Source organism: Chiloscyllium plagiosum, unplaced genomic scaffold (genome assembly GCF_037043375.1).
Source record: "Chiloscyllium plagiosum isolate Xiang-an unplaced genomic scaffold, Cpla_swu_hap1 HiC_scaffold_10, whole genome shotgun sequence".
Lineage (NCBI taxonomy): Eukaryota > Metazoa > Chordata > Chondrichthyes > Orectolobiformes > Hemiscylliidae > Chiloscyllium > Chiloscyllium plagiosum.
In genome coordinates this window covers 71348829-71360864 of record NW_028270148.1, presented here as the reverse complement: position 1 = coordinate 71360864, position 12036 = coordinate 71348829, and the positions used below count along the sequence as shown (strand labels likewise).

At 42.0% G+C, this 12036-nt stretch overlaps 1 protein-coding gene across 5 annotated transcripts in view; it reads left to right on the top strand.

The window, feature by feature from the left end:
- LOC122552908 (ribosomal protein S6 kinase alpha-2) overlaps nucleotides 1-12036 on the top strand; it is a 438338-nt gene that overhangs the window by 309514 nt on the left and 116788 nt on the right. For all 5 annotated transcript variants that reach the window (XM_043696114.2, XM_043696123.2, XM_087991443.1 and 2 more), the window contains 2 exons: nucleotides 5755-5792; nucleotides 5928-6070. In XM_043696114.2, the coding sequence (XP_043552049.1) occupies nucleotides 5755-5792; nucleotides 5928-6070 (181 nt within the window). The remainder of the gene's footprint in view (nucleotides 1-5754; nucleotides 5793-5927; nucleotides 6071-12036) is intronic.

Here is a 12036-nt window from a genome sequence, read left to right as displayed (position 1 = left end):
CCAAAAGACAAATTTTGACAATTTGTTCAACATCTTGATAGTTACCATTGATCAGAAACAGAACAAGCCAGTTAAATACTGTTGGTACAAGAATAAGAGAGCAGCTAAGGATCCTGCAGTGAGTAACTCCCCTCCACTCTCCCCAAATCCTGTTCAGCATCTACAAGTCACAAGTCAGGAGTTTTATTGAATACTCCTCACTTGCCTGGATGAGTATAACTCCAACAGCATTCAAGAAGCTGAACATTCAAGGAAAAAGCAATCTCCTTGATTGGCACCCCATCCATCACTTTCAACAGCACCCTTTTCATCAGTAATGCACAGGGGCAATACATACCACCTATAAGATGTACTGCAGTAACTCATCAAGACTCCTCTGCCTGTGGCCAATGAGTGAATGTCACAAATGGGGTGATGCCAGAATGTGATGTTTGGGTAATGAGTGGATTTTGGGAAGATAGTATAAGAAAACTTATGGGTTTCATAGAGATGCTTTTCAGAGAAAAACCCTCCATGAAACTTGTCAAAAATGACACTCGGTTGATTTCTGGTAAGACTCAGTCCAATATCGCTACTCTTTCACTGTCACTGGGCTAAAATCATGAAACTCCCTTCCTAACGGCACTATTGCTATATCTACACCCGAAGGACCCTAATAGTTCAAGAAAATGGCTCAGCATCATTTTCTCAATGACAGTTGGGAATGTGCAAAAAAAAAACACCCACATCCTGAGAATGAATAAACTAAAGTTTTAAACCTTTACATGTTGGGTTCAGTCTAAAATACATGTTCATATTCTGGAGAGGAGTTTGCATCCACAAACTTCTAAACTAGAGCTGACAGCTCACCCACTGAGCCAAGCTAACAATTAAATAAGCATTTGCCAAATTGGGATGATTTTTGTCCTGAGAAATTGAAGGGATTTGAGGTTTCAACTTACTCACAATCACAGCATATAATCTAAAATGTCTTTATCCACCCTCGGTAGTAAATTATCCACATTTTAAAAGTGTGATAGATGTTGAAAATTCAGAGTCACTGAACCATCATTTGATTGGATGTATTGAAAGAAGATATTAATTATAACTCTTGGCATCTTCTGTCTAGCATCACTAATGAACACAGAGTTAATCTTGTCTGGAAGGATTTCTGCAAATTTTTAGTCTAGAGTTACATTCAATTACACTTTACCTAAATTTGAAGTCCAGAATTCACCATAACCCTTCTTTTTAGGTTTAATGTCATTGCGAGCATACAAGAGACACAGAGCTAGATGATTGGTGGATTTAGGGAAGTGATTACACAGCGGGAGAGATAATAAGATAGTTCAGAAGTTACTTGTAGCTAATCCTCTCTCAGACAGATACTCAGTTTTGGGCACTGTTGAAAAGGATGGCCTCTCAGAGGAAAAGAGAAGAGGCAGTCAGATCTTGAACTGTAAGAATGAATCTTAAGTTAGATGGATTTGTCAAAATTTAAAAGAACAATTGTATCGAAACTCTCCTGTCAGGGGATTCTGCAGCAGTGAGTGAGAATCTAGGATAGTATGTTGCTTTCCTGGTACCAGGATTAAGGAAATCTCAATATATTTGAAGCACGCTGTTGAAGGGGAGTGTGAGAAGCCAGAAGTTATTATACACATTTGTATGAATGACATGGTTAAGGAAAAGATTATGACTTCATGGAGTAAATATAAGAGGTGAGGTCGAAGACTAAAAAACAGATCCTCAAAAGTAGTTTTCTCTGGTTTATTCCTGGTGCCAAGCTCAAATGAAGGAAAGAATAAAAGGAGAAAGGAGATAAATCAATGACTAAGGGGTTGATGTAATGTTCAGACATTCAGATTCTTGGATCATTGGGATCCTTCTGGGGCAGAAAATTCCTGTTCAAAAAGAATGGGTTTCACTTGTACTGAAAAATGACCAATATTCTAGTGGAGAGATTTGCTACTTCTATTAAGGGAGACTGTAAAGTATTGGGGTGGGGGAGGGTGGTAGCTGAAGTGGCAGATTAAACAGAAAGATAGATGAGGACAGGTCTGAATCTGTAATGAACAAAGTAATTAGAAAAGACAGCCACGAACAAGTCAGAGAATGAAGTAACTCTGAAGAATTAAGTTGCATTTACTTCAATGCAAGGAGTCTTATAGGTAAGGCTGATGAACTCAGGGCATGTTTGAGAACTTGGGGTTAGGATGTCATAGCCATTACATGAAATTGGCTGAGGGATGGGTAGAACTGGCAGCTCAATGTTCCAGGTTTCAGAAGGTTAGAAAGGTAGGAAAAAGAGGAGGGGGAGTGGCATTTTTGTTAAGAAAACATTACTGCTGTAGCTAGAGAAGTCCTTTCTGAAAAATCTTTTTTGCCACCTCAAGAAACCTGTGCCTACACCTCCCCTCTCACCTCCGTCCAAGGCCCCAAAGGAGCAGAGTTTTATCTGCACTTCCACATGTCATTTACTGTTTCCGTTGCTCCTGATGCGGTCTCTCCTACATTGGGGAGACAGGATGCCGTCTTGCAGAATGCTTCAGAGAACATCACCACCGGGGCACACGCATGAAATAACCCCAATGCCCGATGACCAAGCACCGAAATGTCGATTTTACTGCTCCTCGGATGCTGCCTGAACTGCTGTACTCTTCCAGAACCACTAATCCAGAATCTTGTTTCCAGCATCTGCAGTCATTGTTTTTACCTAGTTGATTTTAACCCTACTGCGAATCCTCTTGCAAGGATGCCTGCCTTGAAGAAGATTTCCTCCTCTGTCTACAAGAATCTCAGGGAGTCCCTCTCCCACTGCAACTTCCAGGTCATTTCCTCTGCCCTGGAGCTTTTCAACCATGTCCTGAAACAAACTTGATGCTACTTTGTCCCCACCCCCACCCTCCTCTAGCTTATCTCTCCAAGTTTCAGGCTCTCTGCCTTTATTCCTGATGAAGGGCTTTTGCCCGAAACATCGATTTTACTGCTCCTCGGATGCTGCCTGAACCGCTGTGCTCTTCCAACACAACTAATCCAGAACTTTAATTTCCCTCCCACTCCGTCAAAGACATGCAAGTCCTGGGCGTCCTCCACTGCCAAACCCCAACCACCTGACGCCTGGAGGAAGCATGCTTGGGACCCTCCAATCACTCGAGATTAATGTGTTTTTGACCAGTTTCCTCATTTTCCCTCCCCCCACCTTATCCCAGATCAAACCTTCCGACTCAGCATTGACCTCTTGATCTTTCCTACCTATCCATCTTCCTTCTTACCTATCTGCTTCATCCTCCTCTCCAACCTATCACCATTACCTCCACTTTCATTTACCTATCACATTCTCAGTTGCCTTTCCCCCAGCCCCACCCCCCCTCCCATTTATCTCTCAGCCCCCGGCTCACCAGTCTCATTTCTGATGAAGGGCATATGCCCGAAACATCGATTCTCCTACTCCTTGGATGTTGCCTGATCTGCTGTAGTTATCCCGAACCTCACTCTCTTTTCTGAAAAATTGCCCAATGAAACTATATTGGTTGAAATTAGAAACAAGAAATGAATAATCACCTCGATGGGATTGTAATGTAGATCCCCCCAATAATCAGTGGCAAATTGAGGAACAAATGTATAAAGAGACCTCAAATAGATATGAGTAATAAATATAATAGTGAATGATTTAAATTTCCAAACATTGACTGGGGCTACTATTGAGTTAAAGGTTTGGATGGTGAAGAATTTGGTGAATATTTGCAAGAAAATTTTCTTTATCACTATATAAATGTTCCTACTAGAGAAGGAGCAAACATTGAGCCTCTTGGGTAACAAGTCAGAGCAAATGACTGAAGTGATTGTAAGGGAACACTTGGTGTCCAGTGATCATAGTTCTATTTGATGGAAATGTGTTGAGGAAACAATTCATTCAGCTGGACAAAAGTATTCCAGTTTCTCACAAACAGTGCCTTTATTACTTACAATGCAAGGGAATCAAGCTTAAATGGACAACAGTCACCCTTGCCCAGAGAGACTACCTTGCGACTCTTACAATTGTATTTTTATAGAAATCCACATCAATCATGTATCAGTTCTTTCCTATTAACCAATTGCATATTGATTGTCAGCCTTGGTAACATAATCAATTATCACATTAAGCTTTGGGTACGTTACACTTAGCATTTGATCATTTACCTCAAACTTCTGCAGCACAGGGTGAATGTGGTTCAGCTTCTAGTTTGCTTGCTGAACTGGGATAAGTTGTGATTAGTTAGCTTAGCTCAGGTACGCGCCTGACTACATGTTTTGTTTCTTTTCTTAAGTGGAACCAGCTCTGACTAACCCTACCTTGTCAATGTATTTAGCTGCACATTTTACTGTCCCTATTCCTGAATAGCCCAGGTGATATACTTTTTTATGCTCTGGCCCTGTTGTTAACCATTTCCACAAAAGGATAAGCCTTCCATAAAGGTTGAAGTTTTTAATTGAGGAAGGCACCCTTTAATTGTATGAGACTAGAACTTTCAAAAGTTGATTTGGGTAGACTGTTCATAGGTAAAGGGATGATAACTTGGATGCTTTCAAAAATGTGATAATGAGAGTTCAGTTTCATTATGTTCCTGTTAGTGAAAGGAAACACTGGTAGGATTAGAGAACAAAAGACGACTATAGATCTTGAGGCTCTAGTCAAGAGTTAAAATAATCATATATTAGATATGGACAACAAGGTTCAAATGAATCTCTTGAACAGTATAAAGAGTCCAGGGACATTCTTAAGGGAGAGATCAGAAAGACAAAGAGGATATATGAGATAGATATGACAGATACGTTTAAGGATAATCCAAAGAGATCCTATCAGTAAATTAAGAGCAAGAGAGCAGCTAGAGAGAGGGCAGGGCCCCTTAAAGAACAAAGAGGTCATCTTGTTTGAACCTCAGAAAATGGGAGAGACATTAAATTAATATCTTGTTCAGTTTATACTGTGGAGAAGAAAATGGAGGCTACGAAACTCAGGGAAATAAATACTGATCTTTTGAAAACAGTTCACACTACAAAAGATGAAGTGCTGGAGATCTTAGAAAATATAAAGTTAGATAAATCTCTGGGGCCTGATCTAGTGTATCCCACAATGTTGTGGGAAGTTAAAGAGGAAATTACAGAGCTCGTTGCCAAATATTTGTACCATCTATAACTATGGGCAAGGTGCTGGCTGCCTGGAGAGTGACTAGTGTGCCTTTGTTTAAGAAGGGATGTAAGAAAAAGCCTGGGAGCTATAGACCTATGAGTCTGACCAGTGGTGGGTAAATTGTTGGAGGTAATTCTGAAAGATAATCTTTATATGCATTTGGAGAGGCATGACATGTTGAGGGATAGTCAGCACGGTTTATGCAATGGAAACTGTCTCACAAACCTGTTTGAGTTTTTTTATGGAAGTAATCAAGAGGATTGTTGAGAGCAGAGTGGTAGATACTGTTTACTTGGACTTTGGGAAAACCTTTGCTAAGGTTCCGCATGGTAGACTAAAGTAATAGAATTAGATCACATTGGATACAAAATTAGCTTAATGACAGGGGACAGGGAGTGATGGTGGAGTGTTGTTTCCATGCTGTATGACTCTATGACTTATTTGAAAGATGACTAGAATTTGAACTGAGTACTGACAGTTAATTATGTATTCTAGTAGACATCATTGTCATTGGTAGTAAAACAAAGTTACAAATATGGAGTGGACTTCAATATTTGTTTATGTTGAGTATTTTTTAATTTGTACTGCTGCTTGAATTTCAGTGTACTTCTAGATGAAGATGGCCACATTAAAATCACAGGTGAGTGTATTTTATCTTATTGTTAATGAGGATGAAAGCCAGCAGCATTGAAATAGAATATTTAAGTTCATTGCATTTTTTTCTGATAGTTTGACAATATTTCAGCCATGCCTAAAAGTCATTCTTGTTACTCAGACTTTGGACTCAGCAAGGAGGCTGTTGACCTTGACAAACGAGCCTATTCCTTCTGTGGGACAATAGAATATATGGCTCCTGAAGTAGTTAATCGACGTGGTCATGCACAAAGTGCAGATTGGTGGTCCTTTGGTGTTTTAATGGTGAGTGAACTACCTTCCTCTTTTAACAATGGGGAAATGGACATCACTTGCTGGCATGTGTCTTTTCCATCTTATTTTTCAAAGTTGCAGCCTATATTTCATAATATTTGGTACCTTATTAATAAAGTTGTTGATAACAATTAACTTGTGCTTTTTGCTAGTGAAGTCCTTTGAGTGAGTGTTAGAGGCTTGAAATGAATGCGAATGAGATAGAATTAGCATGCAGCAATGATCCTTGAGAATCGAGATCTTTCTGCAATCTGAGACCTCTGTACTGCTATGAAGGAATTTAAATTGATATTTAATTAAATTCTACATCAAAATGAAAGCTGACTATTGCAGTGATGATCCCTGCGGAGACCGAACATTGTTAAAAAAAAACTGAAACATCCTATGAATGGATGAAAGGAATGCACAACATGATTTCAATTTTGAGACTTGAGTGCAACACCCGATTTAAATACAACACTAACTAAACAGTGTTTCGATTGGCAACTTACACTCTAAACCACAGCAAACATCCCTTATTTATCATATAAAATTGTTGAAAATCTTCCTCTACAGTGTTATTTTAATCTGCTCTCATTCTCTGGGAATGATTCTTAACTCAGTTTTCTTTGTCCAAATGGATGACTTCTGAACACAATCTGACTTGTGCAGTATTTCATTATGAATTAAGACAGAGCTATACTGGCTCAGTGATATTTTTATGAAAAAACTTTATTGCAATTCTACAATGGCTTCCTATGGACTCTTCCTCCCTCAACGACGACCTCCATGGCATTATGAAATCACTTGGGTTTTGTATCCGTATAGAATGGCTCATTGGCTATCTTCTAGACCTGTAACTTTCTTCAGTTTTGTAATTAATTAGGACGTTTAAAGTCCAATCATTTATAAAGCTTGACAGTTCAAATACTTCCATCGAACTTGGGGGTTAATAGTCTAACCATTCTCACCATTGCATTGTTTGCAAACCTAAATGTCTTGATCCTTCTTCCTGGAAAGGGCCAGAATAACCAAGTCATCCAAACTTATTAGGAGAAAGTGAGAACTGCAGATGCTGGAGATCAGAGTCAAAAGTATGGTGCTGGAAAAGCACAGCAGGTATTGCATCATGCGAGGAACAGGAGCATCGCGTTTTGGGCATAAGCCCCCCCATCCACGCTTATTGACTAACCACGGACTATCCAAAGACATCTACTACAAGCCCATCGACTCCCACAGTTACCTAGATGACACCTCCTCCCACCCTACCTCCTGTAAAAAAAGCCATCCCTTATTCCCAATTGCATTGCCTGTGCCACATCTACTCCTACGATGACCATTCCACCTTAAATCCCAGAATGCCTCCTTCCAAGATCGCAATTCCCCTTCCCACATGGTTGATGGTACCCCACAGTGCATCTCCTCCACTTCCCACATCTCCACCCTTGAACCCCACCCCTTCAAACAAGGACAGAACCCCCTGGTCCTCACTTTCCATCCCACTAACCTCCACACATCTCGCATCATCCTCTGCCACTTCCACCACCTACATACGGACCCCACCACCAGATATATTTTTCCCTCCCCACCCCATCAGCGTTCCAGAGAGACTATTCCCTCCATGACTCTCTTATCAGATCTACAAACCACCCCCCCTCCAATGCACATCCCACTCCCAGCACCTTCCCCTGCAACCAGAGGAAATGCAAATCCTGCGCTCACACCACTCCCCTTGCCTCCATCCAAGGCCCAATAGGATCCAACAGAAAATTACCTTTACGTCTACTATATCCGTTGCATCCAATGTGGTCTCCTTTACACCAGGGAGACAGGAGGCCTACTTGCGGATCATTTCAGAAAGCACCTGCGACAGCCGTACCAACCAACCCCACTGCCCTGTGGCTGAACACTTCAACTCCCCTCTCACTTCGCTAAGGACATGCAGGTCCTGGCTTATTCCATCACCAAACCCTTATTATCCGACGCCTGGAGGAAGAATGCCTCATATTCCATCTTGGGACCCTACAACCACACGGGATCAATGTGGATTTCACCAGTTTCCTCATTTCCCCTCCTCCCACATTAACCCGGTAGCAAGCCTCCAACTCGACACCACCCTCCTGACCTGTCCATCACCTTTCCCATCTATCCGCTCCACCCTCCTCTCCGACCTATCACCTTCTCCCTCACTTTCATCTACCTATTGCATTCTCAGCTACCTTCCCTCCCCAACCCTACCTCCCTCCCATTTATCTTTCAGCCCCCGGCTCACAATTCTCAGTCCTGATGAAGGGCTTATGCTGGAAACATTGATTCTCCTGCATGTCCTGAGTGTCCCTGACCTCCAAAGTAAAGTGTTGAAGGGCTGAAGTTGTGTCTGAGACAGAGAGCTGGCATGAAGTAGTGGTAAGGCTGATGGTTGGCCAGTGTTGAATTGAGTGAATAAAAGATCAAGGACAATGGTGATCATAGAATGTTGTTTCAAGATTGAGTTGAATGATGTTGAGGGCAAGCAAGTGATGAACTGCAGCCACTCTGTCTTCCATCTTGGGCATTTGCACCATCTACTTTCTCAGTGAAGGAAAGGAGAATTGGAAGGTATCCATAAGGCAGGTTGAACAAATAATGAGATACAAATGCATGAAAATAAGGACATCGCCCACACAGGAGTGAAATCACCATTTAAAGCTTATGGTGAAAAATTGTATTGATATTAAGATTTGGACATTTTAAATTCTTGCCAGATCTTCCAACTTTCTCATCAGTGCCTATGAAACACCAAAGAGGGGTGAATTCCACTCAAAGTCCACACTTGATAACACAGGCTGATTCTCTCTCTCTGTGTCTCTTTTTCTCTCTCTCTCACACACATACACACACTCACTCATAAAGGTGTACAGCATTGCCGACCAGATATCCCAACCCAATTGAGTCCCACCTGCCAGCACCCGGCATATCCCTCCAAACCCTTCTTATTCATATACCCATCCAAATGCCTTTTAAATGTTGCAATTGTACCAGCCTCTACCACTTCCTCTGGCAGCTCATTCTATACACTTACCACCCTCTGTGTAAAAAAGCTGCCCCTCAGGTCTCTTTTATATCTTTCCCCTCTCACCGTAAACCAATGTCCTCTAGTTCTGGATTCCCCAACTCCAGGGAAAAGACCTTGTCTATTTATCCTGTCCATGCCCTTCATGATTTTATAAACCTCTATAAGGTCACCCCTCAGCCTCCGACACCCCAGAGAAAACAGCCTCAGTCTATTCAACCTCTCCCCATAGTTCATATCCTTCAACCCTGGCAACATCTTTGTAAATCTTTTCTGAACCCTTCAAAGTTTCACAATATCTTTCGAATAGGAAGGAGACCAGAATTGCATGCAATATTCCAACAGTGGCCTAACCAATGCCGCAACATGACTTCCCAACTCCTGTACTCAATATTCTGACCAATAAAAGAAAGCATTCCAAACGCCTTCTTCACTATCTTATCTACCTGCGACTCTACTTTCAACGAGTTATGAACCTACACTCCCAGGTTTCTTTGTCTAGCAACACTCCCTAGGACCTTACCATTAAGTGTTTAAGTCTTGCTCTGATTTGCTTTCCCAAAATGCAGAACCTCGCATTTATCTGAATTAAACTCCATCTGCCACTTCTCAGCCCACTGGCCCATCTGATCAAGATCCAGTTGTACTCTGAGGTATCCTTCATTGTTCTATACACCTCCAATTTTGATGTCATCTGCAAACTCACTAACTGTACCTTCTATGTTCACATCCAGATCATTTATATAAATGATGAAAAACCTTCCTCATGAAAGGCTTTTGCCTGAAACGTCAATTTTCCTGCTCCTCGGATGCTGCCTGATGTGCTGAGCTTTTCCAGCACCATACACTCGCCTCTGATTTCCAGCATTTGCAGTCCTCACTTTATCACAGCACTGATCCTTGTGGGTCACAGGCCTCAAGTCTGAAAAGCAACCCTCCACCACCACCGTCTGTCTTTGAACCAGTCTGTATCCAAATGGCGAATTCTCCCTGTATTCTGAGATCTAACTTTGCTAACCAATGTCCCATGAGGAACCTTGTTGAACGCCTTACTGAAATCCATATATATCACGTCTACTACTCTGCCTTCATCAATCCTCTTTGTTACTCCTTCAAAAAACTCAATCATGAGACATGATTTCCTGCACACAAAGCCTTGCAGACTATCTCCAATCAGTCCTTGCCTTTCCAAATACATGTAAATCCTGTCCCTCAGGATTCCCTCCAACAAATTGCCCACCACCGAGGTCAGGCTCACTGGTCTATACTTTCCTGGCTTATCCTTATCACCTTTCTTAAATAATGGCACTACATCAGCCAATCTCCAGTCTTCTGGCACCTCACCTGTGACTATCAGTAATACAAGTATCTCAGCAAGGGGCCCAGCAATCACTTCCCCAGCTTCCCACAGAATTCTAGGATACACCTGATCAGGTCCTGGAGATTTATCCACTTCTATGTGTTTCAAGACATCCAGCACCTCTGTAATATGGACATTTTCCAAGATGTCGCCATCTATTTCCCAACTTTCTATATCTTCTATGGCCTGCTCCACAGTAAACACTGATGCAAAATACTCATTTAATATGTCCCCCATCTCCTGCGGCTCAACATATAGGCAGTCATGCTGATCTTTGAGGGGCCCTATTTTCTCCCTAGTTACCCTTTTGTCCTTAATGCATTTACAAATCCCTTTGGATTCTCCTTAATCATATTTGCCAAAGCTATCTCATGTCCCCTTTTTGCCCTCCTGATTTCCCTCTTAAGTATGCTCCTATTGCCTTTATACCCTTCTAAGGATTCACTCGATCTCTCCTGTCTATACCTGACATATGCTTCCTTCTTTTTCATAACCAAAACCTAAATTTCTCTCATCATCCAGCATTTTCACCACCTACCAGCTTTTTCTTTTACCCTAACGGGAACATACTGTCTCTGGACTTTCGTTATCTCATTTTTGAAGGTTTTCCATTTTCCAGCCGTCCCTTTACCTGCGAACATCTGCCCCCAATCAGCTTTTGAAGGTTCTTGTCTAACACCTCAAAATTAGCCTAATTCCAAATTAGAACTTTAACTTTTAGATCAGATTACATTACAATGTGGAAACAGGCCCTTCGGCCCAACAAGTCCACACCGACCCGGCACCCACCCATACCCCTACATTTACCCCTTATCTAAGGCTACGGGCAATTTTGGCATGGCCAATTCACCTGACCTGCACATCTTTGGACTGTGGGAGGAAACCGGAGCACCCGGAGGAAACCCACGCAGACACGGGGAGAACATGCAAACTCCACACAGTCAGTCGCCTGAGGTGGGAATTGAACCCGGGTCTCTGGCGCTGTGAGGCAGCAGTGCTAACCACTGTGCCACCATGCCACCCATCTGGTCTATCCTTTTCCATTACTATTTTAATAAAGATAGAACTATGGTCGCAGGCCCCAAAGTTCCCTCCCACTGACACCTAAGTCACCTGCCCTGCCTTATTTCCCAAGAGTAGGGCAAGTTTTGCACCTTCTCAACTCGGTACATCCACATGCTGAATCAGAAAATTTTCTTGTACGTACTTAATAAATTTCTCACCATCTAAACCCTAAACACTATGACTGTACCAGTCTATGTTTGGAAAGTTAAAATCCCCTACCATAACCACCCTGTTATTCTTACCGATTACTGAAATCTCCTTACAAATTTGTTTCTCAATTTCCTGCTAACTATTGGGAGGGGTCAACAAGGTGATCATCCCTTTCTAATTTCTCAGTTCCACCCAAATAACTTCTCTGGATGTATCCCCAGGAATATCCTCCTTAAGTATAGCAGTAATGCTACCCCTTATCAAAAACGCGGCTCCCCCTCCTCTCTTACCTCCCTTTCTATCCTTCCTATAGCATTTGTATCCTGGACATTAAGCTGCCAGTCCTGTCCA